The 24,276-nt window shown below is 53.1% G+C and overlaps 1 protein-coding gene across 12 annotated transcripts in view; it reads left to right on the top strand.

The window, feature by feature from the left end:
* DTNB (dystrobrevin beta) overlaps window positions 1-24,276 on the top strand; it is a 296,518-nt gene that overhangs the window by 195,442 nt on the left and 76,800 nt on the right. For 8 of the 12 annotated variants that reach the window (XR_009462220.1, XM_019497682.2, XM_019497680.2 and 5 more), the window contains 2 exons: window positions 3,203-3,292; window positions 14,592-14,679. Coding sequence is in view for 11 of the 12 variants with exons in the window: in XM_019497682.2 (XP_019353227.1) it covers window positions 3,203-3,292; window positions 14,592-14,679 (178 nt within the window). In the remaining variant the exon portion in view is untranslated. The remainder of the gene's footprint in view (window positions 1-3,202; window positions 3,293-14,591; window positions 14,680-24,276) is intronic. The other 4 variants (XM_019497687.2, XM_059727623.1, XM_019497686.2 and 1 more) reach the window with 1 other exon arrangement.

Raw genomic sequence — 24,276 nt, 5'->3', positions numbered from 1 at the left:
AAGGCTGCTATTCAATCTCCCTCAGTCTTCTCTTCTGCAGGCTCAGTCAGCCCATTTCCCTCAGTCTTTCCTCCCCAGTCCTGTCCCCCAGCCGACAACCATTTTTACTGCCCTCCACTGGACTCTCTCCAGTGTTTTCACATCCTTTCTGCAGTGGGGGCCCACAGCTGGACACAGGACTCCAGATGTGGCCTCCCCAGTGCTGGATAGAGGGGAAGAATCACTGCCCTCGATCTGCTGGCAGCGCTCCTCCCAACGCAGCCCCGGATGCCGGTTGCCTTCTTGGCGAGAAGGGCACACTGCCGGCTCCTGTTCATATTGACCACTGTCCCCCCAGGTCCTTTTCCTCACAGCTGCTGCCCAGCCCGTCGCCCCCCACCTGCCCCGGTGCAGGGGATCGCTCCCTCCTCAGTGCAGGACTTTGCACTTGTCCTTGCTGAACCTCATGAGATTTCTTTTGGCCTGGTCCTCCAATTTGTCAAGGTCTCTCTGAATCTTAGTCCTACCCTCCAGTGCATCTGTGGTGTGCTTTGCCCTGCTGCAGCTTAAACCCCTGAAAATTGGGAAACAGAGTCAAGGTATGCATCAATACAGCCTTAACGCTGGCCTCTGAGTAGCCAGTGCTTCCACAGCGCACGCTCACTGAATAGGGCACGTGGGCGCTCCCGAGCCGCGGCTCTCAACGTTTTTGTACCAGGACCCATTTGTAAACATCCGTGCCCAGCCCCGACCCGCTGCCCCCAGGCTCCAGCCCCCCATGTGCGGGGCGGCACGGGGGGCCCCAAGCAGCTCGGGGGAGCTCTGCCAGCCTGCACAGGAAAACCCACGCTTTCTCACGCTCTTCTTCTTGAAAGGAGAATCCATTTTTGAAGTTTGTTCGTGACCTTTTCATATATTCTTGCGACCCACTTTTCAATCGCAACCCACGGGTTGAGAAGCGTTCCTCTAGACAGGCCCGGAGCCGCTTTTTGGCTAAGATGAGCCTTGAATTTAGATGAGAGAAGGAGCTGCCTGCGCCTGCCCCACACAGAAACACGGCCTTACCTGCGCAGTTTTACATCCCGTCTCCCTTTGCACACCAAGCGATCTAGCCCTGAGCTCTCGCCTACCGGTCATCAAACCCACCTGGCCGTGGACCGTCTCCAGGGCAAGACCGCCCCGGTGCAGGGCTGCCGGCCGGCCCGTGCAGCCGTACCTGTTAACGCACGTGCCGTCCCCGCAGCCGCTCCGTCCTGGAGGGCAGACCGCTGTCAGGTCGCGTTGTTGTGCCCCTGAACGCGGGATGTCTGCTTTTCCTGAACTTGGCCTTCTGGAGGGGCCTGAGAAGTTACCAGGCAACCTTGAGTCTGTGTTAATGAAACGCTTCGTTAGTGGATTTTGTGGCGTGGACGGTCTGTCGTGTGCATAAGAATTCGGCCCTTTCTGCTGCATTTTTCACTGGGGCAAAAACGTGTGAAATGTGCTACAATGGAAACCGCCCTCGCGGTCTTCAATACTGTGGTTGCAGCTCGATGCTTCCTAAAATGGGATCTGAAGTTAAGTTTTTCTGTACTTTGCTGTAGTCAGGCTTCACAAAGACACAAAAGTAGATTGCTTAAGTGTTCGTCTGCGCAGCTTTTAATGTTAACTCTCTTTCTCGTTACAAACCCATTGTTGCAAAGGTTGATTGCTGCCCACAGGGGTTTACGTGGGTAATTCCGTTTTGCTTTTTCATTATAAGGTCTCACTGTGCTTCAGGCAGATTTCTATACTAACCAGCTACACTTTTTATAAAGAAGGAAAAGAGCCTGTGTGTCCAAGAAACGTGAGTTTGGGTTGCAGCATATCCAGTGCCCTGCTACTGGAAAGAATAGCTGTCGTGTTTTAAAAGATCTCTGCAAACAACTACTCGAGTAGGAATGATTTGGGATGAACATGCTGAAAGAGCACTTTAAGCGTCTGGAGGAGCAAGAACTTATTTACATTTTTGGGGGGCGTTTGGGAAGAATGATGGTCTTGCATGGTCTCGTGTCTGCAGGGTATCCCCCATCCCCTGCACAGATGTGGCCTTCTCCCCGCACGCAGGAAGGATGCGCGGGGGGGAGCAGATACCGTAGACGGCGCGCTGTCTATAGAGACAGGACGGGATATCAGATCTAGCGCCTGCCTCGTGAATTTGGGAGCAAAATGTTGACTTTCTTGGCAGTGCCTTTCTGCTCTATACTTTCAGGGTCTCTGAGACGCTGCTGTGGTGAACGTGGTCTATAGGCAAATAAATACGTTTGCTGCTTTGGTTGTGAAGTTTGCCAAGTAGTTACTCGAGCAGGCTATTTTGGGTGGTTTTCCAACGATAAATCTTCTCGTGCTTGGTCTCCATATTTAGAAAAGGCAATTTGGGAACATGGAAATTACTGTAGGTCTGCTTTAAGTACCATAACAATGCAGGATTGCTTTACAAGTGCCCATTAGAGGCCGGTTCTGTTCAAACCATTCACTACGTCTTTTTCCTGGTTTCCCCCGTTTTCATGCTGTAACGTGCTGAACATCTCCTGTGTGCTTAGTGCTGCCACTTCCTATTTCCCAGGACAAAGCCAGGCCCCAGCTTTGTCATTTCTTTGGTTGCGTTTGCGGCTGTTCAATACCGGGGAATGGGTGGATGTCGGTTCGGTGCAGAGCGGAGCGGAGACGTCCAAGGACGACAGTAGTCAAGGTAAAGCCATCGCTGCCACGACCCGACATCCTCCCGTTCTGGTCCAAAAGTGGCTCTCCCAAGCTGACGGGTTGCAGCCGTGTTGGTCTAAAGACCTAGGCAGACGAGGTCCTTTGGGTAAATCCGATATCTTTTATTCGAGTTGGTCTAATAAAAGGTATCGGATTTACCCAAATTACCTTGTCTCTGAAGGTGAGTGAAAAATAGCACAGCCGCAAGCGCTGCCGTTTGACCGGGGCTTTTGCTGGTGCTGTCATCCACTAATGCAACTGCTTATGCCCCGGGGGGCACGGGGGCACGGCGGGACATTGCTATTAGCGCCCACGGGTTCTGTGTCAATCGTTAACAGCAACAGACCCCGCTTCCCCGTGACCCTCGTTGAAACCCATTTCCCTTTTTAATTGGTCATCGATTTGTGTTCATGTTTAACTGTGTGTTTTGTTAACGCTCATTAATTTTTTGCTTTGTATTTATTTTTGTTTTGTTTGCTCTTTTTGCCTTCGTGACGACTAGGTTACAGTACGGCCTGGATGCTGGCAGTCGATTAGCTGACGAGCATGCACTGATAGCGAGCTATGTGAACCGGCTGCAGAACGGTACACGGTTAGTGTTAGGAAAGCTTTCCGGGAGCGGGGGTGGCAACGATTACGCTGTTTCCTGTGGGAGAATTTACTCATGGGGTGAAGGTCGCTCCCGAGCAGCTGAAGCCTCTCGTTAAGGGGTTAAATGGGGCAATGTGGTGTGAAGGGCTTTTTTCACCCATTACTCCAGGGTGCATTTATTCAAATCCATCTCCTCCTCCCACTGATTTCAGGCTGGGTCCAGAGTTTTTTCTCAGGTTTCTCTTTTTGCTGCAATTTTGAACGTGCAGTTCTGTAAACTGGACGTCTTTGCTGCTGCCAACAACGTACGTGTAGTTCTAGACAAACGCTGAAATGTTTTAAAGCCTTGTGAACCATGGACACTAGACCCTCCCTTTTCAGATCCTATATAACACTGTACTCGGTCAGACGACGAGAAAGGAGGGTATCTACAATCTGTAAATGCTTCTGAGAGCAGGCCGGCCCGTGCCTGGGAGCGTAGGACGAGTGGAGACGTCCTGGGCGCGCTGTCGCAGACGGCTCCTTCCAGAAACTTTCCAAGAGGCGTCCTAGAAACATTAGATTTTATCCCCTTTTGGGAGACTTTACTGCTCTGCCGATGAGAGACGGTCTGCTAATTTCCAGCTTAAATTTATTCACGGCCACTTTGCACCCACTCGTTCTGCTGCCAGCTCTGCCCTGCGATTTACAAATCTCTTCTCCCTTCCTGGCATTTACCCCTCCCAGGTATTCGCAGAGAGTGAATACAGAGAGGCCCTTCTGGCCTTGTATTTTTTTCTAGCGTACGTAAGGTAAGGTCCTTTAATCTCTCCTAGATGGCATGCATCAAATGCCCCTGTCACTAATCTCCATTTCCGTATCTTTCCCAGAATTCAAGTGCTTTGAGAAGGTCTCCTGTTTCTCAGGCCCTGACCCAGTCATGCCTCCTGCCGTGCCACACGTGCATGGCAAGACACGCGGGTTTGGGAATCGGGCATAAGATCCCGATCACGTCCTGTCAGCACAGCCAAACGCGCCCTTTCGACTTGCCGGCGCACGAGGAGCTTGGGGTCACGCTCCCGGGCTCCCCGTGCACCGCCAGTTTGAAAGCGGGGCGCAGCGCAGCCCACGGGGAGTCAGCTGTCTCCTCGCACTCGGTACGCTCCCAGCCAGGCACGAGGCTCTGCAAGCGCCGGGCAAGGGATGTCAGTGCGATCCCTGCCTCTCCCCCTGCCTCCGGCTCAGCAAGTTCAAAGACAGGAGCTGGAAGCATGCGGGGCCGCCAGGTTCCTCGCTTTGACCTTGCTGAGTGATGGGAGCTCATCGGTTCCCTCTCCCCCCACACGTGTCCGGACCCCGGGCAGCCCCGGCCTGGTTTGGGCTGCCCTGTCCGCATGCTGACAAACAGCTATCACTGGCATCAGCCCAGGCAACCTGAGCTGCCGTCCCTTGCCTGATGCCAACAATCGCTGTTCGTCGACGTGAGGACTGGGGCATCCCACACACTCAGTGTACGGTGCTGTTACGTGTGGAGCATCTTTGTGGTGTGTCATTTTCTGGCACCATAAGTTGACTGAACACACGGTGCGTTGCCACTCGCAGAGTGCTGACAGTGTTAATCACACCATAAATGTAGCATCTCTCCGGGCTCTCGCTTGGGTTGAGTCTGCATGTCCGTGTAAGTTTTAGATTGGTAAATGCACATAGAGCCAGAGAAAAAGGGTCACCTCAAAGCCCTAAAAGATGGTGACGTCGTGCCACCATGATTTCAGTTCTGCCAGCTCAATGCTCCGGCCTGCAGGTCATCTTTGCCCCACTTTTGAACCTAACTATCTACCGAGGCAGGTCTCCGCTCCGCAGTGCCCGGAGCTGTGCAGCGGCCTGCCCTGCCGTGCCCTCTGGCTAGGATTTTCAGAGGAAAGGCCTATTCCATCATTCGGGGAGGGGATGAGCTTCCCAGGTCATTGAGAGAAGTCGGCTGTTCCTTGAAAGGTGGATCCCTTTTCTCTGCTAATGCCTGAGGAAGTCCAGTCACAACCCACATTTTCTGGAGGGCTCTGAGGTTAAAACTGAAGCATAATAAACCCAACAGCAATAGGAGCAGAGTGGAAAGGGGCTCTTCCACATCCCAGCGAAGCCTCTGCCCCGGTCCCTGTGCTTTGGGCCTGTTGCTGCCAGCCCAAATCCCACATGCAGATCATGCCTGTGTGAGCCGGGTGGGACTCTGCAGTACCACGGCTAATCATAGCCTCTTAATCAGCGCACGGGGGAGATGCTTTGCAGTGGGAGGATACACATGGGCAGTGATCAGTTCATAGTAATAACGACCCCCTCTTTCCTGAGGCTCCTTCCACATGTTACAGGTATCATGCAATTAACTGGTTAATTGCTCAGTCACCTTGAGACCAGCTACAGGTACTTACCACACAATAAAAAGCTCCAAGCAGCTATAAAGTCAGACCTCAACCTTTATAGCTGGTTGCTTCCCAGCTCTAATTTGCACGTGCAGCAGGGCCTCCCCACCAGCCGACCAGACTCCCGGGTGCGGGAGTGCACCGTGCCCAGCTGGGGCTGGGACTCCCACCAGTAAGGAGACGTCCAGCTCTGGACTCTGGGTCCTGCAGACACTGGGCTCCCGCAGCTCGCCTCCCAGTGCCACCCCGGCAGCCGCGAGGGGTGTCTGTGAGCTCCCGGCCCGGGGGCAGGAGGGGAGGGAGCAGAGGCAGCTTCCAGCCGTGGGAGTTTGCTTCTCGCTGGTGCACCGGCAGTAAGGTGAGGTGGGATCTGATGTGCGATCCCACAGTCACGCCTCCTGCTGTGCGTGTGTGGATTGTGTGGGTCACACATTGGATCCCATCGCGCCTTTACTTGCACGCGTAGAGGGGACCTGAGTGTCATAAACTTTAGGGCCAGAAAGTCCTGTGTAATAACCTAGTCAGACACCCTGTGCATCGCAGGCCCTCAGAGCCCGTCTAGGTTCCCTTGTATTGAGCTCAGTAACTTGAGTTGGGGTGAAAAATCTCCTTCAGAAAGACATCTAGTCTTGACCAGGAGACACCAACAGAGAGAAAATCCTCCTTCCCTTAGAAGCTGTTCCAGTGATTAATCACCATTAAACCACCTTAAATCCAGGGTGCTCATTTCACATTTTATTGCTTTTGGCTTCAGCTTCTTGCCCTGGCTTCTTGCACCTTTCCCTGCTACCGTAAAGAGCTGTTTTGCCCTTCGAAGCCCTCCCACCCCACCACGACCACCACCAGCTCATCTGGGGAGCGAGACGGCGCTGCTGCTGGAAAGCAGATGAGCACGGGCTCAAGCTGGTCCCTGCCCGGCCGATCCCCCGCACCCACCGCCCAGCCCCTCTGCAGGGAAGTAAGCACTATATCATACACCTTCGCTTTTGAAATTGGGTGCCACGGCATTCACAAAGTTATGGAGACTGCCTCGAGTCCAGCGAGGGGCGTCTAGAGACCCGAAAGGCTGAGAACCACTTCTCCAGTTGAACGCTCTCCCTCTAAGGCATCTCCTGGGCTGGAGGGACCGTGGCGCTGACCCACCTTGGCACTTCTTATGCTCTTTTATGTAGCCCAAAGCAGAGCCCAGATTCACGTTTAGGTGTATGTTTCTTCCAACATTTGACCCCTTCCTGCACCCGAACGAGATGTTCGTTCACAAGAAAAATGAAATAACGTGGTATGTAATGTTGTCTCTGCACATGATGTCTAATCACTGCTGTGTTTCCTGCAGGAGACAGAGAAGCCTCAGGCTGGGGCTTTTGGGGCGGCGGGGGGATGTTTTATTGGTTTTTTCCCCCCTTTAAAACTCTAGCTTCGTAGAGATTCAGGTGCAGCGTTCCTGGTTTAGGACGACACAAAGGAGAGTCTCCTCTTCTTGAAAGACTGCATCTCCACCGGATGCTCGCCGTAGGGTCTCCCGCTGCTAGTGGAAGACCCCCAGAGTCCGGAGCGGTGGGCGCTGCGGGGAGAGACATCACGTGCAGCTTCCCTCCCGGTTGCCGCTCGCGTGGTTCCCACCTCGTTGCTCATCGCCTCTCGTGTCGTGCCGCTCGCTTCTTCCTTGCTGCTCGTTTGGTTCCCCAAATCCCCTTGTGCTTCAGTGCTTGACCTGGGAGCTTTGGGATCTCTGCTTCCTCTGCCACGGCGCCTTTGTTGCATTTTTCCCTATTTTAGAGCCTTCTTGCATCCCACCTTCATGCCTCGAGTTTAGCATCCCTTCTCTCCTTGCACCCTGCTACCTGGTCTTGGTTCTCTCCTGATTCGTTCCACTTTGTTTCGCTGTTTCAGTCTGTTTGTATCTCGCTATGTCCCCGGATGGTCTGAAGTCTCCTCCTTTCTTTCCAGCACCAGGGTGTTTATTATACAGCTGTGTCTTAAAAGAGGAAGTGAGAAAGTTTCGAGTCAAAAGGTTTCCCCCAGAACAGGAAAACAGTGCTTCCCCTGCACGCATTAAAGAGCGTGACAAGGGTCTTTGGGTAAATCTGATATCTTTTATTAAACCAGCTAAATAATTAGCAGACGGCTACAACCAAAGCCCCGAAACACGGGAGGTTAAAGACCGTGGGGTGTTTGTATGATGCAGTGATGGGGGCCATGTCGTTACTCAAGAGATGTGGTCTTAGTAAAGCTGATGAAAGATGCGTACCTTTTCCTACGTGGAAGGTCGTTTCCTCTGTGGCAGGACCCATAACTTACCGAGCAACTACCCTCCCCGTATGAGGCTGTACAAGGCAGGGTGCTGAACAGACTCGCTAGAGCTTCCTCCCTTAGATGGTGTCACATCTCTGCTTTAACGAGTCTACGTTCCCGCCAGCATTTTCCTCACACCTGCATGCCCGTCTCTGCAGACCTGACATTAGGAGGTCTTTGAAATCCTCTTAGGAGCGGATCAAAGCCCTGCAAGACCGGCACTGCTTTTTCTTGCCCAATTAGTTTGTCAAAAGCAATGTTGTTATCAAAAGGGCCTCCTCTCAGCGGGTGTCCAGAGACATTTTCTCTCGTGCTGACCTAGCCGGTGCGACACTGAGCACGCGCACCAGGTCAGAAGCGAGCTCGGCCCGAATTTTTATCAGAGCCTCGTCAGGAAAGACTTAACCTGTCCCAAAACCAGAAAGCCCTGTTTGAGGTCAGGGTTATATCACTGTTATCTGTTTAAAAAAATATCAGTTATCAGAACGCTTCAGTGGCTGCAATGGAGTTTCTGTAACTATTGACAAAAATTGCAGTGTGTTTTTTTTCCCCTAAAAAAGGTCTGCCTTGAAATCCGTGAAATGGAAACGGTTGAGATTAAGAAACCTTGAGATTTGGTCTGTTGGTTTTTGAATCAGCACTGTTTGCTACTTACTCCCGTTTGCAGGCCCTTTGCAACCCACTGCAAACCAGCATCGCTACCCAAGTAGAGCAGGGAAATGCTGGTTTTGGCTTTGCGCACCCCAAAGCCTATTCCCCCATTCAGACAGGCCTCCTTCCCCCCGCTGCGGAGGGATCCTCGTTTATTGAGCTCTCTCTGAAATTACCTTCTTCTTTCGGTTGCCCGGCCTGTTCGAATCTGTCCCCTCATATCTGGCATCGGGATTTGGGGCTCTGTCTGTTGCTGCTGCCTGCTTTTTTCAGAGCTCCCCGATGTCTTGCTCCGCCGAGCTGCCTTTCTTTTCCTTCTGTCCGGGGCTACTTCTTCCTTGGCTGTCACTCTGGTTGCTTTTTGCACACCTGGTAAATGATAGGCAATATGGCTTATTTAGGCAGGGTGAAAGCACACAGTCTGTACTGCTGCTGCTGCCGCTCTCACGGGCCAGAGACGCCGAGCTGTAGGAGTACTGCCGTTCTTGTATTAGAAGAAATGCTCAAAAGAGTGAAAACCCCTTGATATGGCTTCACTCGCCTGCACGTCAATGATGTTTATGGAGCGAGTTGAAGGATCCTGCGCCTCTTCACAATCGCTATGTAATACGCTGCATTGTTCTTGCAACGTTGTCGTGTGATCCCGCTTGCTGGTTCATTCCCAGCGTGCCTTCTGCTTCCATGGGTTAAGGCTGAAATCTGCATCAATTGGCCTGTGGAAGTCTGAGGAACAAGAGGCACGCTTGCAACGTGGAGCGCTTGCACCTCGATGGATAACCGAGACAGCAAACAGCCAGAAAAACGAAGTGCCGTCGTCGTCAGGGAAGTAGGGAGACGCAGCACTGACGTCGCAGCTCTGTGCGAGACGAGATGACCGGATGAGGGTGAGCGGAGGGAAGAGGATGGAGGCTACATCTTTTTTCTGGAAGGGGAAACCAGCCCAGGGCAGGTGCTTTCACAGCACCAGCGCCTCCGTCGAGAGTCAGCTTATCAGTGACCGTATGGAGCTCCCTGCGGGCATTAACGAACACCGTCTGACCCTTCATCTTAAGCTCAGCAACAGCCAGTCGTCAGTGCATATGCCTCAACGCTTGACGCTGATAATGGTGGCAAAGAACAGTTTACTCCAACCTTGACTACATTTGGACTAAACCTGGCAAGGGGGACAAGGTCATTCTCCTCGTTGACTTCAGCACCCGACTCGGATGTGGCCTGGCACCCCGGAGTGGCACCCTTGGGAAGGAAGGAGTAGGAAAAGCCAGCTCCAACAGCATCCTTCTCCTGGAGCATGTCTTGTCATCACGAACACCGCCTTCAGTGACGAATACAGGAGCACAAGGATACACCCTCACGTGGCACCTCCTCGACTGTGTTGTTGTTAGAGCGCGTGACGGAACGGATGTCCGTATCACACGTGCCGTGAGAGGAACCGGTAACTGCTGGACGATGCCCACCTTGGCAGACCCGCTCTCGAACGTCCAGCTTGCTCTGAAACGCTGAAAAAACACATCGAAACCTGAAGGTCTGTAAGGGTCTCCAGCAGTGTCTCCATGTGAAGCTCTCTGCCCTGTCCACAAATGAAGGCGACGTTGAGGAAGGGGTTTTACACTGCCGTTCACGTGGCCTGTGCTGAATCCATTCGCTGCGCTACCCGTCAACACCAAGATTGGTCCGGTGAGACTGACACCAAGATCCAAGCACTCCCCGACTGGAGGAAAAGGGATCATTCTCCTGGGCAAGATGTCATCTCATCTCAGCGGAAGGAGGAGACATGTCCGTTCCTCAAAGGCCAACTCAACGGAGGATCTGGGAGATCACAAATCAGTGGTGGCGAGATAAAGTCAAAGAGATGCGGTTTTCTGCTTACAAACTTGACGTGCGTGGCCTTTTCCAGGCAATGAAAGCCATCTGCAGTCCTGCTTTCCTGTGATCACAGGTTGGCTCAGCGCTTCTCAAGGAACACAAATCTCTCCAGGGAAGATGGAAGAGCACTTTGAGGCACCCCTGAGCCGTGAATCATTCGTGGCAGATGCTACCGCTGAGTCCATCCCTCAGCACCCTGAAAAGGGGTTCTTCACCAGCCCTCCTGTCCTAGAAGAAGCACGGCGTGCCGTCCAGGAGACCGAGAACCAGGCTGCTGGATGAATGTCATAGCTGCTGGCATCTGCAAGGCTGGCAGCGAGGGACCAGTACTGAGACGCAACAAATTTATTCTATGAATTTGGACCAACAAAGAGATCCTGGAGACTTGAGGATGCCAACATAGCGACTGTCTTCAAGAAAGAAGACTTAGATTGGACATTAGGAAGAACTTCTTCCCAGTTCGAGTGGCCAAGGTGTGGAACGGGCTCCCAAGGGAGGTGGTGCTCTCCCCTACCCTGGGGGTCTTCAAGAGGAGGTTAGATGAGTATCTAGCTGGGGTCATCTAGACCCAGCACTCTTTCCTGCCTGTGCAGGGGGTCAGACTCGATGATCTATTGAGGTCCCTTCCGACCCTAACATCTATGAATCTATGAAAGGAGATGTGTCTGTGTGAGCACTATTGAGGTATCACCCTCCTTTCCACCGTGTCTTCCTGAACCATCTTCTACCTCGTGCTCAGGAAGATCTGCGGTCAGACCGTCCCATGGGCCATCAGGTCTTCGTTGCCCACCAGAGCCAAGAAAAGTGTCAGAAACAACATCAGGACCTTTTATACGTCCTTCATTAACCTCACTAAGGCCTTTGATTCCATCCATTGCGAAGCCTTGTGAAAAGTACTGCCCAGATTTAGATGTCCGGAAAGGTACATCAAGGTCCTGCGGGTTCTTCACAACCAGACGATTGCAACCGTCCTGTGCAGCAGGTCAGAGACAGATTTGTTTGTCATCCAAACTGGGGCCAAGCAAGGACGCATCGTTGCCCCAACTCTGTTCTCCACTCTTTTTGACGCTCGTCTTGGGTCTTGCTAAGGACTCCTTCCGTCTGGAGTTGACATGGAATAGCAGACAGTGGGTGGGCTCTTCAGTCTGGGGTGGTTTCACTTGAAGACCAAAGTACCCAAAAGAACCATCCTTGACCTTCAGTATACCAGCGGCTGCATCGTCCTTGCGCACAGCGAGGAAAACCTCCAGACCACACTGGATCTCTTTGGGGAAACCTTCCAAACTTTTGACCTGTCTCTCGCTCGACATCGAGAAGCCTGACGTGCTCTTTCAGCCTGCCCTAGGCCATGGGTGTGACTCCCCCTCCCCAAATTACCATCGAGGAAAAGAGCCTGGAGGTAATCGAGCACTTCCCTTACCTCGGTAGCCACCTCTCAGAAAGCGAAGATGGACAAGGAGATCCAGCTCAGGATCTGAGATCCAGTACGCTGTAATTACAGCTCGTCGGTGCAGGCGTCTGACCGGCCTAAATTACAGATGAAACCCAAACAGATATGAAAATAGGGAAGATGGAACTACAATAGAAATGTGCCACGGTCCAGAAAAATGTGTGATTTGAATATACATTGCCACCGGGGTGAGAGGAAATGAGGAAAACGGGGAGGGGACATTGGCTTAGTCCGCTGGCCTATTTTTCTGTTTGTCTTCATCTCTTTAAAACCACTTTCCTAGTTCTTCACATGACTTTCCAGGTTTCTCCTTCAGGTACGTCTAATTCATTGCCTTTGTTCAGATTATTCTGTTTATAGACACAGGCAGCCAAATTACGGTGCAAATCTAAGCCAGCATGACCTGCACCCAGCTTTACCCATTAAGTTCACTCACGCTGCCTCGGCCCGTAAAATACAACCTCTGACATACTGCCTTTGACTGCCCTCGCGGTCCAGAGACGTCCAAGGTAGTGAGTTTATAGTTACAGGTTGAAGAAATCCACATTTTAAAGTAAAAACTGCGTTTGGTTGGAGCTTTGCTCTTCATTCAAAATGAGCATTTCTCCGAGAAGTTACAGTCAAACGAGTGCAAACGATTGTGCACGGTGAAACAGGAGTGTAGGACTCCTGGCACGTTACACTGAGGACACGATTAAGCAGTTAATCACGTCTCTAGTAGTTACCCAGCCACACGTTAATGCAATTAATGGCACGGTAGAACGAGGAGTAAGCCAGACGGTTATTACACGTCTTTTGTGCAATAACCTTGGGGCTCACGCCTGCAACGCTGATACGTGGACGTGTGGCCAGACTGGCTGGAGCATCCAGCCCCCCGGGTGCATGGGAGCCCTTGCCGCCCGCGCGGTCCCGAGGCTGAGGCCAGGGTCCCATTGAGGCCAAGGGCTCCGATGGGCTCCCGCAGCTGGGAGCGGTGGTCCGTTGCCAACCCCAGCCGCAGGGCGCATCGGAGCCCTTGATTTTGATATCCCCCGCGACTGGGAATAGCGGCGGAGCAGGGCTCCCAGCCTTTGGGCACAGCTGGAGTCGAGGGCTCGGCCGGTCCCCACAGCTGCAGGCTCCCGTTGCATGACCCAGGCTCCGAGCCGCGGGCACTTGCCGGTGCAAGGGGACCCGAAATCAGGAGCCTGAGCTCCCCTTGCACCAGCAACACGGCGTGATGGGCTCAGTCCCAATCCCACCGTCACACCTCCGGCCGTGCACCTGCGGCGTGGCGGGAAGCAGCCTCGTGGGGATGGTGCATCACAGCCCATCAGTTTTAATTGAGCATCTGCCGGGGGCCTTGCTGAGCACCCGACAGTTGTTTCCTTTTCTCGCTGCAATTTAGGGAGTGGATTTTGATCCTGGGTTTGATTGCTGCCCATCACTGCATGCTTCCCCGGCCCGGTGCCGTCTGCGTGGACTCCACGTCAGGAACCAAGCGCTTCTCACATTTAAAACGCTGCGTGGTGACACGGAGCCGTCTCACTTCTCTTGAGACTGATTTTCTCCTGTTCCTTTTTTCCTTGTTTAAATAATTTACAACTGGTGACAGCAGCGGCTCTGACAAACGTTTCAGCTTGCCGCTGACGTGAGAAGCTGCTCTTTCAAATGGCTTTTTGCTGCTGGTTCATTGCACTGGAGCCTGTGCAACACCTGGTCGGAGCTGATAGCAGACCTTTCTGTTTTGGCTCGTTTAAATTCATTTTGCTCAAAGCTTGCAGTCTGTCTGCCAGTGCTTGGACATTTCAAAGGTGTTTGTGACGGTTTTTAGAGCTCGTTGCATGCTAGGATGCGACAGGCTGACCAGACGAAAAGTCCCGAGGACCGACCTCCACCAGCATCTTGTGATTTCTTTTCTTTAGCTTTAAACCTCCAACTGCTACCATTTCATTATGCTGTTTCTGTGGCCAGGAACTGCTAGAGCCGGGGTCCTTGAGCCCCTGTGTCCCTTGCGCTCCCAGTCGCTCCGCGCTGCGGGGTGCCCCTCTCCCCATCTGGCCTCCGAGGACCCGCTCCACCTCTGGCCGAAGTCAGGGCGGGCGGACCACGTCCCAAGGCCACGTGCACGCAGTGAACTTACCGTGAAGTTATGGTCCGAGCACTGCACGTCAGGGCAGCGGGGTTCGGTCAGGTCTTCTTGGAAACCATGCTCAGTTTGACACTGGCGGTCGCAGGTCCCACAGGCACGTGGCTTTCCCACCATCACTGCTCTGCTTTATCGTCCTTTTTAGCTCGCACACACTGGAGAGGCCTATAACAAACATCCTTAGGGAAAACAGAACAGGTTTCGCTAGCACCCTCTGTATATAGGTCTTGCTTTAAAAGTCTGGAAGATGCCCTTACTTGGAGCATTTAAGACTAAACTGGACAAAGCCCTAGGAGACCTTCATTTCCCGCGGCGCGGGGCATCTTGACCTGGCCCTGTGTTGGGGAGAAGGTGGGAGAAGGCAAAAGTCTGCATGATTTCTTACCAACTTTTCCATTTCAAATGACTGTGATTCTGCCTAACAATACTCCTTTTCCCCTTGCTGTCCACTGCTGTCTGTGCTGTCTGGTAATGAAGGTGTGCATGCTGATCGGGATATGTCGGCTTTGTTTTCCCTCGGCAGTGTCTTGGACAGCCCGAGCAGACTGGATGAGGAGCACAGACTGATTGCCAGATACGCCGCCAGGCTTGCTGCAGAAGCTGGAAATGCAGTAAGTAAATGAGCTGACTCTCATTCGAACTTCTCCATCTCCCTTCACGTTGTTTAAGATACCCAAGCGTTTTCAGAGCTTTACTTGGCATCTTCACGTGGTACGAGACTGAAGCAGGCTGTCGTGTTTTCTCTGCTCAGCTGATGTAAATCGAAACGTGGCTAGTAATATGGAGACAACCAGCTCGAGACGTAGGAAAGGAAAACAACAAGGGTAAGATAGTGGAAGTTATGAGAAGCGTGGAAAGACTGCCACAGCAGAGAGCAAATAAATTATAGATTCATAGATTCATAGATGTTAGGGTCGGAAGGGACCTCAATAGATCATCGAGTCCGACCCCCTGCATAAGCAGGAAAGAGTGCTGGGTCTAGATGACCCCAGCTAGATACTCGTCTAACCTCCTCTTGAAATTAGCCCTACTTCATCAAGAGTAGCAAAAACTACCAGTAGACGGAAATGCGATAGAGACAAAATAACGAGTTCCAGAGAGAATAGAAATCAGTTGCTGTTTCCGTTGGCTAATTATATAAAGTAAAACTTTAGGTGTGTGAATGTCACCCCTGTCCTGTAACAGCCCCAAGGTGTGGATGGATATCCCCTCGCACTCGTGGCAGTATTGGTTTTCCCTATCCCCGTGCAAGGTGGCTCGAGGTCCATAGCAATGCAAACACCATTGCCCTGCCTCTCCTTCTCCAGTAAAGAGAAATATTTTTTAAAGTCTCAAAATGGAAACCTCAGCGCCAACTGGGATGCAGATTCCAACCCGTTTTGGGGGGGGCAGAGGGCCCGAGTCTGGATCTCAGTCCCCAGGTGAGTGCAGTGAGCACGAGGCTGTTAGGCCAAGGGGCGGGAGGGCCACTGTCCTCCTCTCCTCTGTCTAACAGCCAGCACTCGCACCTTTTCTCTGCCTAGAGCCTCAGGGACTCGCACAACGTGATGTGATCGTGCCCGGGCAGCCCTGTTCCCTCCCAGGCCCGCATGCCCGCAGCGGACCCTTCCGGACACGCTTAGAAGAGAGGCACGGGCCGGTGGAGCTATGCCGCTGCAAACAGACTCGACGCTCTTAGTTATGTCCCCAAAATATACAGATGTGGAAGTGCTGCTTGGGCACAGAAAGGTGAAATAGGATTTAGCCCGTAGCATCTCAGCATCTCGCTCTGCAAGAAAGCATTGCCACCCAGTTGCAAATGCATGTTTAGCAATGGGAACAACTTCAGGAAGTTCAGATGAAAGTAGACGGGTAATCATGGAAGTCCTAGAGAAGAAGGGCCGGAAGGGGCCTCCAGAGGCCATCCAGTCCAACCCCTGCATGCTAGGCACTGCCCAAAGTGCTCTCCAGCCTCCTCTTGAAGCCGGCCACGAAGGGCCGGGAGGAGGAGGGAGGGCGAGCGTGGCTCAGTGAGCAAGCCACTGGCCTGGGAAGGAAGGGCCCTTGGCTTTGAGCCCTGATGCCTGCCTAAAGTGTAGTGGAAACCATCCCACTGCTGTTGGCCCATTTTAATCCAATGCCTAGTCAAAAGTCACGTCTTCGGCACAGTTCATTTAGACACTTCAAGGCCCTTAGACAAGGTGCCTTACAAAGAGCTGCTTAAGAAGCAGGGGCATGGGCAGCACGTCCCCACGAGGCTCACCTGTGGGCTGCCCAGTGAAGACCCCCTTGCAAAGAGAGCTGAAAAGTCAGGGCGCTCTTGTCTGGGAGGGAGACAAGTGCAAGGAAAACAGTATGAAAAAATGCATACAATAATAACTTGTAAGGAAGGACGATCGTGGGCTTCTCTCCTCCCTCGTAAACCTCCAGAACAAAGGGATCTACAGCAAAACATAAGAGAAAAAAGAGAACGTCAAAATCAACGGAAGGAAAGATCTTTCCACCGAGCGTGAGAGTCACCTGGAGCTCGTTGCCCCGGGGTGTTATCGAGGCCAAAACCACAGCAAGGTTGAAAAAGGGTTTGGACTTGTTTTTATGGAAAACAAGAATATCCAAGGTCATAATGGTTAATGGCTAATCAGAATTTGGAAGAGATTATAGTTTATGTTGGTATATTTAAAACAGGGGCGGGCAATTATTTCGGGCGGAGGGCCGCTTACTGAGTTTTGACAAGCCATCGAGGGCCACATGACAGGCAGCTGGGGCAGATAAATAGTAATTTTCTACATTTTTTAGGAGCCCCGCGGGCCGGATAGAGCGGCCTGGCGGGCCGTGTTTTGCCCACCCCGATATAAAAGGTTGTTATACAGAAGACTGATCAGTTCTCCAGGGCAGGACAGGAAGAAATAAGCTTATCTTGCAGCAACCCAGGGTCGGGATAGATATTAGGGAAAGCTTTCTAACCGCGAGGTGGTGGCGGACTGGAGCAGCCCATCCAGGGAGGCGCTGGCGTCTGGCCAGCGGGTTTTTCGGGGCAGGTTAGACAGACATGTGTCGTGTCAGGAACGGTGCGAGTATCCTTGACCCCGCTGCGGTACGGCAGGAAAGGCTGCGTGATCTCCGAAAGCCCCCGACAGTCCCATGCTTCTGGGGCCAAAGCAGCCTCTGGTAGTTAAGGATTAGGAAAACCAAACGCACGGTTGTTGCACTCTTGACTGAAGCGCCTGGGTCACTTGGGAGCTCGCGGGGCGGGATGGACCGAGGATACCACCTCGCCCCGCAGTTCCTGTGCAACGTCAAGTTAGTTTACACACGTAAAGCTCAGATAAGCGAAGTTTGGCTTTACCAAAACTTCTTTATTTACATTTTTCTTAGTCTTTTTACAGGGGGCAAACTTTGCTTAAACCCTGGTGTGGATGGTCGTCCATCGTTTCATAGGAGGAAAGGGTTCATTTTATACAGGAGCTCAGGTTTTGCAGTTAAAATCCACTTCTGTTTCTTCCTAAAGTGAAGAGCAGTAGGCACGAGGAGAGAGAAGAGCACCAGCGACAGCAGAGCGCGCGTCCTCTCGGACACGTGCGGCAGAGCTGCTGGCATCCTGCAGGCATGGCGTGGGACATGTGATCGGCCCAATTAGACATTTTAGACGTGGCTTTTATCCACGTTGGCTCTGAACAAGCTTTGGCTAAGTTACTCTTCATTTTCCTTTCAGGCTTTGGGAGGCAGATCCCTTTGCCCGGAAGCAGGCTGCCCGTGCTGCGTTTAACTTGCCAAACTCATCGCAGCAAAGGTTGTCTCCTGACCGGCTGAGCCAGACGTCTTCGACAGAAGGGAAACGAGGAAAAGGGAAAGTGGCAGGATGAATAAAGTGAGAGGATTAAGTCCGAGTGGAGTCGGGGGGGGTGATAGCATCCCTAGCGTTATTTAAGACGAGCCTTCAAGATTGTGCTGCCGTCGTACCTGATTTGGTCGGAGCAGCTTTGCGACTCCGGAAAAGGAAACCCGGCAGGTCTCAGTAAGCCCGGCCCTTGGGAAGGCAAAGGGGTGTAGATAGGATAGGCGCACAGGGCTGGAAGAGATGTCCTGGCTCATTAAACCAGTGCCCTGCTAATGCTGGCAGCTGCCTCAGATAATCCCTTCCACACATTTATCACGCCCTGTCTTACAGCTTGGCAGGTGTCTTGCCTGTGACGCTCCTCGTGGAAGGCTGTCTGCGCTCACCTCTCTTCCCCTACCCTGGGGCCAGCAGTTTCCAGCTGGTGTTGGGAAATACAAGGAGGCAAAGCTGCCCCCGGCGGCTCGTCTTGCTCTGAGAGGTGATGACTCGGAGCCCGTCTTCCCAGAACTGCAGCGGTGTCGGTGTCGGTGTCGGCGCGTGCTCACTAGCAGCAGGAGGGTGCAAAGCAGGGCTAGTCACGCCGCCTCTGCGCTGGGAAATTGCACGTTTCTATACTTCTGTGTCCCAGGTTAAATGCCCAGACTACTTTGGAGACACTAGGCCTGACCCCCAAGCACCGTAGTGTTGCTGTTCCCTGGGATATAACTGAAAGCTTATGCTAGGGGTCTGTGGCACATTTATATCAGAGGGTCCCAGTCCTCCCAGTAAGGGTTCACTTCCCGGCTCGTCTTTCCACCCACGACATAGCCATGGCGCAGCTGATCTACAGAGACCTTTGGAACCAGTTTTTCTCCATGGTATCGCAAGCTAAAGGCCAGCTTACAAAAAGGGCCAGGAAGAGATCCCCAGGACGTCTCTCTATCGTGAGGACCGGCTTCTGTCATTGCTGAATGTCTTCTCCAGCTGAGCTGCATGGGTTTAATTAGTTGAGGAGGAAAGTCCTTATGACCCTAGATGCTCTGAACAAACCCCTGCGTGCACGCGCACGGGACTGGTCTCAATGGCCAGGAGGCTCCCGTCTGTTTTACACTCCTCGCTCCGTTGGGCTGTTTCCTGCGTGCAAATAGGGTTTTCCTCTTCCTCTGTTCTGCAGAGAAAGTATTTGAGAGCGGACAACTGCTGCCGCTGCACTTGATTTCTGTTCCCTTTATAGTATGCTTGACCTCTTTTGTAAATGGGAAGCCAATGCAACAAGTGGAGTGCAAGAGTGATGTATTCGGTGTAACGTGCTGCTGAGCAGACAGGGAGCTGCAGCTGGTAGGCTTCGTCCCCAGATACATGAGTTTCTGTAATCAAGCTTGAGGGTCTACAATCACGGGCAGATCTGTGTTGAACAGGATGGAGCGTAGTCTTCTGACCAGCAACGAGCAAGCAAGCGTGGTGCTGTTTTGTTTGGCCTTTCTAAGTGCGATCAGAGGTATTGGGGGGCTGCGTGCATGCCGTGCAATCAGTGGGCAGATGCCTTCCGGCAAGGAGGAGAGACTGGGCTGGGACTTCTCCGCCTGCAGAGGAGATGATGGGGGGCATGGGTGTGAATGAGGGCTATACACTAATGACTGGTGTGCAGAAAGAGAATAGGGCTAGAGCAAGGGGACATGCAAGGACATGGCTGGGAGCACGTGTGTAACAAAGCACAGCTCTCTTCCCCACACAGCATCAGTAACTCGCAGCACTCGCTGCCGCAAGGTGCTGTAGAGGCCGACGGCTTCGCCAGGGTCAGGAGAGGATCAGATACAGTCATTTAGGATCAGCCCGTCAGTGCGTGTTGAACGCAGCACTAGGGCTGCAGCCTCCACGTTGGGCCTTCCTGGACCGCCGGGAACCTGCCTGCCCGCCCCGTCCAGCGCCCCGGCAGTGCGTGCGAGGCGAGCAGGTCAGCGTGCCCAGGCACCGGGGCAAACGGCATTGCACCTCGCCTCGTCTTTGCATCAGTCACTTAAATGAGCCGCTCGCGAGGGACTTTGGGAGTCGTTCTCCCTTCTACACGGGAACAAGAAGGAAGTAAAGGAAGTAAACTAGATCACGATGGTGCATGCACATCGGGGAAGCGGTGCTCTCCTGGTTTTCTGTGCACACCCCTCCGTGTTGTCAGGTCAAGTCCCCGTAGATAAAAGGAAATGAAAGCACCAATGTCATCTGTAATGGCACAGATTCATTTTCTAGGGCTGTAATGATGCCAGGAGATTTAGAGATGCAAAATAACGGTGTTGGAGAAATGAAATGCAACATCGGAAGGAAGTGAGGACGGTAGCATTGGTAGATTTGTTGTGTGTGTGCTGTGAGCACCAAAAGGAGACTAGCGCCTGCTTCTGATTCGACTGCCACCCACGCTAGACTGGCCGAGGTATTGCCTTTAATTCCCACTCCAGCGCGTGGGGACGGCCACGTACTCGAGCATTTCGAAACTCAGCGCAGGAGGAGTATTTGTTCTGGACAGAATGACTATAAAATATTATTATTGGGCTGCAGAGATTATGCTGGATCTGAACGCGGCGTGGGTAATCATTTTAGCACCCAGAATTCACAGAAAGGCTGGGCAAAATCAAGCCGTGCGAGAGTTCATGGGAATTGAGATGAAAAGCGATGCTGTGTCCCCAGAGGAAAGTTCGAAATATTTTGAACAGTGAAATTCAGTCATCTGTTCAGTCCCATGGTTCTTGCACGGCTTTCTGTAAAACCAGGCTTCTTTCTCATTAAGGTGGTTAGTTGGTGTCTTTGTACGGGTTCGGTAACAGACAGGGCTCCGCGAAGGAACACGTTTTCTCCGAATGCATTTTGAACCTGATAAGACAAGCAGGAAGACGGCCCAGAGACAAGCGTAGTACAAGAAAGCAGAAGTGACGGCGAGGCTCGTAATGACCGAACTTGAGGACAAGTGTGGGATGAGAGATGAGAACAGATATTTGGGGTGGCTTCATCCTCCTCCATCTGCCGAAGAAGCGGTGGCAGCCGCCTGCCCGGTGAGCTTAAACGTGGCTCGGTCGCCTGAAAACGAACGAGGTGCGTACTCTCCTCGTCTCTGCCGCTCGGGATTTCAGCTGCTCACGAATAACGAAGGCTGTTGAAATCCCCGAGTCAGTTTTAGAGCAAAGATCACACATCGCAGCCTTCAGAGAGGAGCGCTTGCAGAGGGGGAAAAGGTGCTGGGACATTCGGATCGTGACGTGCAGCACCGAGGACAGAGCCGGCGGAGGAAACATTTCCCAGTAAACGCCAGCCCGGGCCCTGGCGACTGAACCAGACTGTGTTCTCGCACAGCGAATTTGCACCGGCAGAGGTCCGGGCTCCCAGAGCCCCCGCCCGGCCGGCGCCTTCACCCCTTACGTAGGAGCGCCCGCCGTTGCTGTCGCACGTGGAATCGAATCAGTGGCGGCAGCTGTGGAATATTTTAGGAAAAAAGCCCGGGTCAAACAAGGCCGGGTAGGCTGATCCTGTCGGAAAGCGTGCCGCCTCTCCAGCGGCGGGATTGGGAATTGGGTGCTGCGCTGGTGCCGGGCTAGCAACGACATGAACAGCGGAGGGGTTTCTGTAAGAGCTCCCAACTATGAAATGCTGCAAGCGTCGAAGGCCTGGTGCGCGAGCGGTGCAGAAGCTCGTCTGTTTAGGGACCAGGCGGGGGATCGCATCGCCACGGTAGAGCAGACTCTGCCCTCCGCGTTGTCCCTGACCGGCCCGCAGGCCGTGCGCGTTCGCTGAAAGCACGCTCTCTGCCTCCGCGCAATCTTTGGTAAAACGGGAGCGAGGCTTTCCTCCGGCGCGTGGGGATGGATGAACAGAAGGCGCGAGCGGCGTGGGAATGACAGCTGCCCCTACAGACTAATGTGGGGCAGCACCGGTTCCCGGCACGGCGCAGGCACGGCTCGCCCCGCCACAGCTCCAGGCAGCCGACCGCAGCGTGGACGCGAACGGCTGCGCCAGGGCAGGGAGAGCCACGGCTGCCGGCTCCACGGGACGGATCGGGCCCGCGGGCCTTTAGACCGAAACGCTAGCTCTCTAACCTGTCAAGCAGCTAGGAACGTATGATGATCAGTCATTGCCGTTTATTTGTTAAGGAAACGAACGGGCTTGGCTTCATCCTCGCTGTTTTCCATGAGAGATTAGTGCATGCATTAATGCTTGCACTGTTTTTATAGACCAGTGCTTCATCAATCCAGGAACCATTACCATGCCCTCTGGTGTCCGCACCCATAAATATAGAGCGTGTAAGTAGTTTGTCCTACTGCTTATTAAAATGTAAAGTCCCTGTTGCAGTGTCTGTGGCTAAAGGAAAAAACGTACAACATCAATTCAAAGAACCGGGGGAAAGATTTGGATGACGAATGGCACCAAATCTCATTTGTCCACACGAGGGATGGGTAACCAGTTTGAGTGAAATGGATCCGGGAGGAAATCAAGTCTGCAGATGCACAGAAAAACGTGACGCGGGCTGTGTCGCCAAGTCAGCTGGGAAGCAACAAAGCCGTGTTAAAATAGCCTGAATAAAACAGTCGTGCAAAGGATCCAGCAGGCTGCTGCCAAAACTTCTTCCACGCCGCCTGAGCAGGGAGGGCGAGCGGCACGCGGGGCTCGCGCGTGCTCGGGCAGAGCACAGACCGGCGTCCGTGTAACGGTCTTGGGCTGACCGCGCGGCGTTCCTGGGGAAGTGTCGTCCTGCGCCGAGCTGCTGCGGGCGCCAGGATGGCTGCAGGCTCGGAAGGATTGCTGAGGATAGAGATTAGGGCTGGATAGTGTTTCACTGACACGGCCGGCAGCGCAGAGGTCCGTGTGCCTCAGCGGGAAAAGCAAGCAGCATTTGGCGTCAGGGAGCTGCCGGCGCGGTCTCTTTCGGGGGCTTGGTGCCGTGGCCCTGCTTGCACCCCGTCCTCTTTGGGGGTTAGGGAAGCTCAGAGGCTGTTTGCTGGGCCCTGCACGCTGGCGCAGGGCCAGGAGGCGAGCTCTCGCGTCCTTCCTTGTGTGCAGACTAGGCACGCTGTGCCCTGGAAGGGCTGCTAACGAGGAGACTTCAGCCCCGAGTGCTACCGGGAAGCCACAGCCCCCCTGCAGAAAGTGGATGTCCTGATTTGTAATGCCCGGCGCACAGGACGGCATCGGTCCGCAGGGCACGAGGAGCGCTCTCAGGGCAGCGGCTGGCTCCTGCTCCTGCTCCTGGACGTGCCGGGAGATCTTCCCGTGGGAGCGGGCCGGAGGCAGGCTTGCAGGCAGGGGGATGAACAGGTGCTGGAAGATCCAGGCCAAGAACTGAGGCTGCATGAGAGCTGTGGCTGCTGCCTTCCTGGCCGTGGTCCCACCAGAAACATTGCACAAATCCCGGTCTAGGCACATCATCTGTCTGAGCAGCCAGGTCACACACCACATTCCTGACATTGCCTGCATAGCTGTGTGTCCACCGCACCTGAAATCCCATGCTCTGCACTTGCTAGATCACATATTCTTCTTGTCGACCTTGGCTGAACTCCTCCAGGTTTTCAACATCCTTTTTAAAGCGCAGGCGGGGGTGCGTGCACGGCACTCCAGAGGCCGTCTAACCAGCAGTAGAAACAGAGGTAAAACCGCCTCTCTTTCCATTTGATAATCTTGTTTATACATCCAGGTATTATTCCTCTAGCTCTTTGTGCCACCACACCATGCCGGGCGGGCATGTCCTCTTGACTGTTCATAGTTTACAGCCCTCTTCACTATGACTTCCATTTCTCGTTCTTAAACGGCGATGCTTTTGTCTCTACTGAAATGCATGCTGTCTGCCCCCAGCGTATCAGTAATCTGGATCACCCCGTATAAATGGATTGCCATTATTTACCACTCCATCAGGCTTTACTGGTAAAATGTGTAGGTAGCACAACGATTTCGTATTTCCAGATCACTGATAAAAGTATTAAATAGAGTTGGCTTGTGGTCTGATCCCTGAAGATCTCCCACCAACTACACCCTGCGTTAGTGAAGGATTTCCCAGTAACACGAGAGATATAAATTATCCACTTTTAATCCCCTGGATGAGCGCTGTGCTGGTTTTGATAGTACCAGGATTGCAGCTTTTTTGTGCTGAGATGGCACCCGGTGCCGCATCTCCTCTAGGACCAGTCGGCGCGCTAGCAGGGCGGCAGACAAGGCTCTCTGGGTAAATCTGATATCTTTTATTGAGTTGGTCTAATAAAAGATATCAGATTTACCCAAAGAACCATGTCTGCCTGTGTCCTTAGACCAACACGGCTGCAGCCCACTCCCCTGAGACTTAGCAGGGCGGCAGCGTTTCCAAAGCTTTCTCCCTGCTGCTCAGGACCGTCTCAGCCAGCGTTGTTCCTTACCTTTTCTGAGTCTCATCCTGTTCAGTCCA

Source organism: Alligator mississippiensis, chromosome 1 (genome assembly GCF_030867095.1).
Source record: "Alligator mississippiensis isolate rAllMis1 chromosome 1, rAllMis1, whole genome shotgun sequence".
Classification (NCBI taxonomy): domain Eukaryota; kingdom Metazoa; phylum Chordata; order Crocodylia; family Alligatoridae; genus Alligator; species Alligator mississippiensis.
Note: the sequence above shows the minus strand (reverse complement) of the source record. Positions and strands in the feature narration are given on the sequence as shown.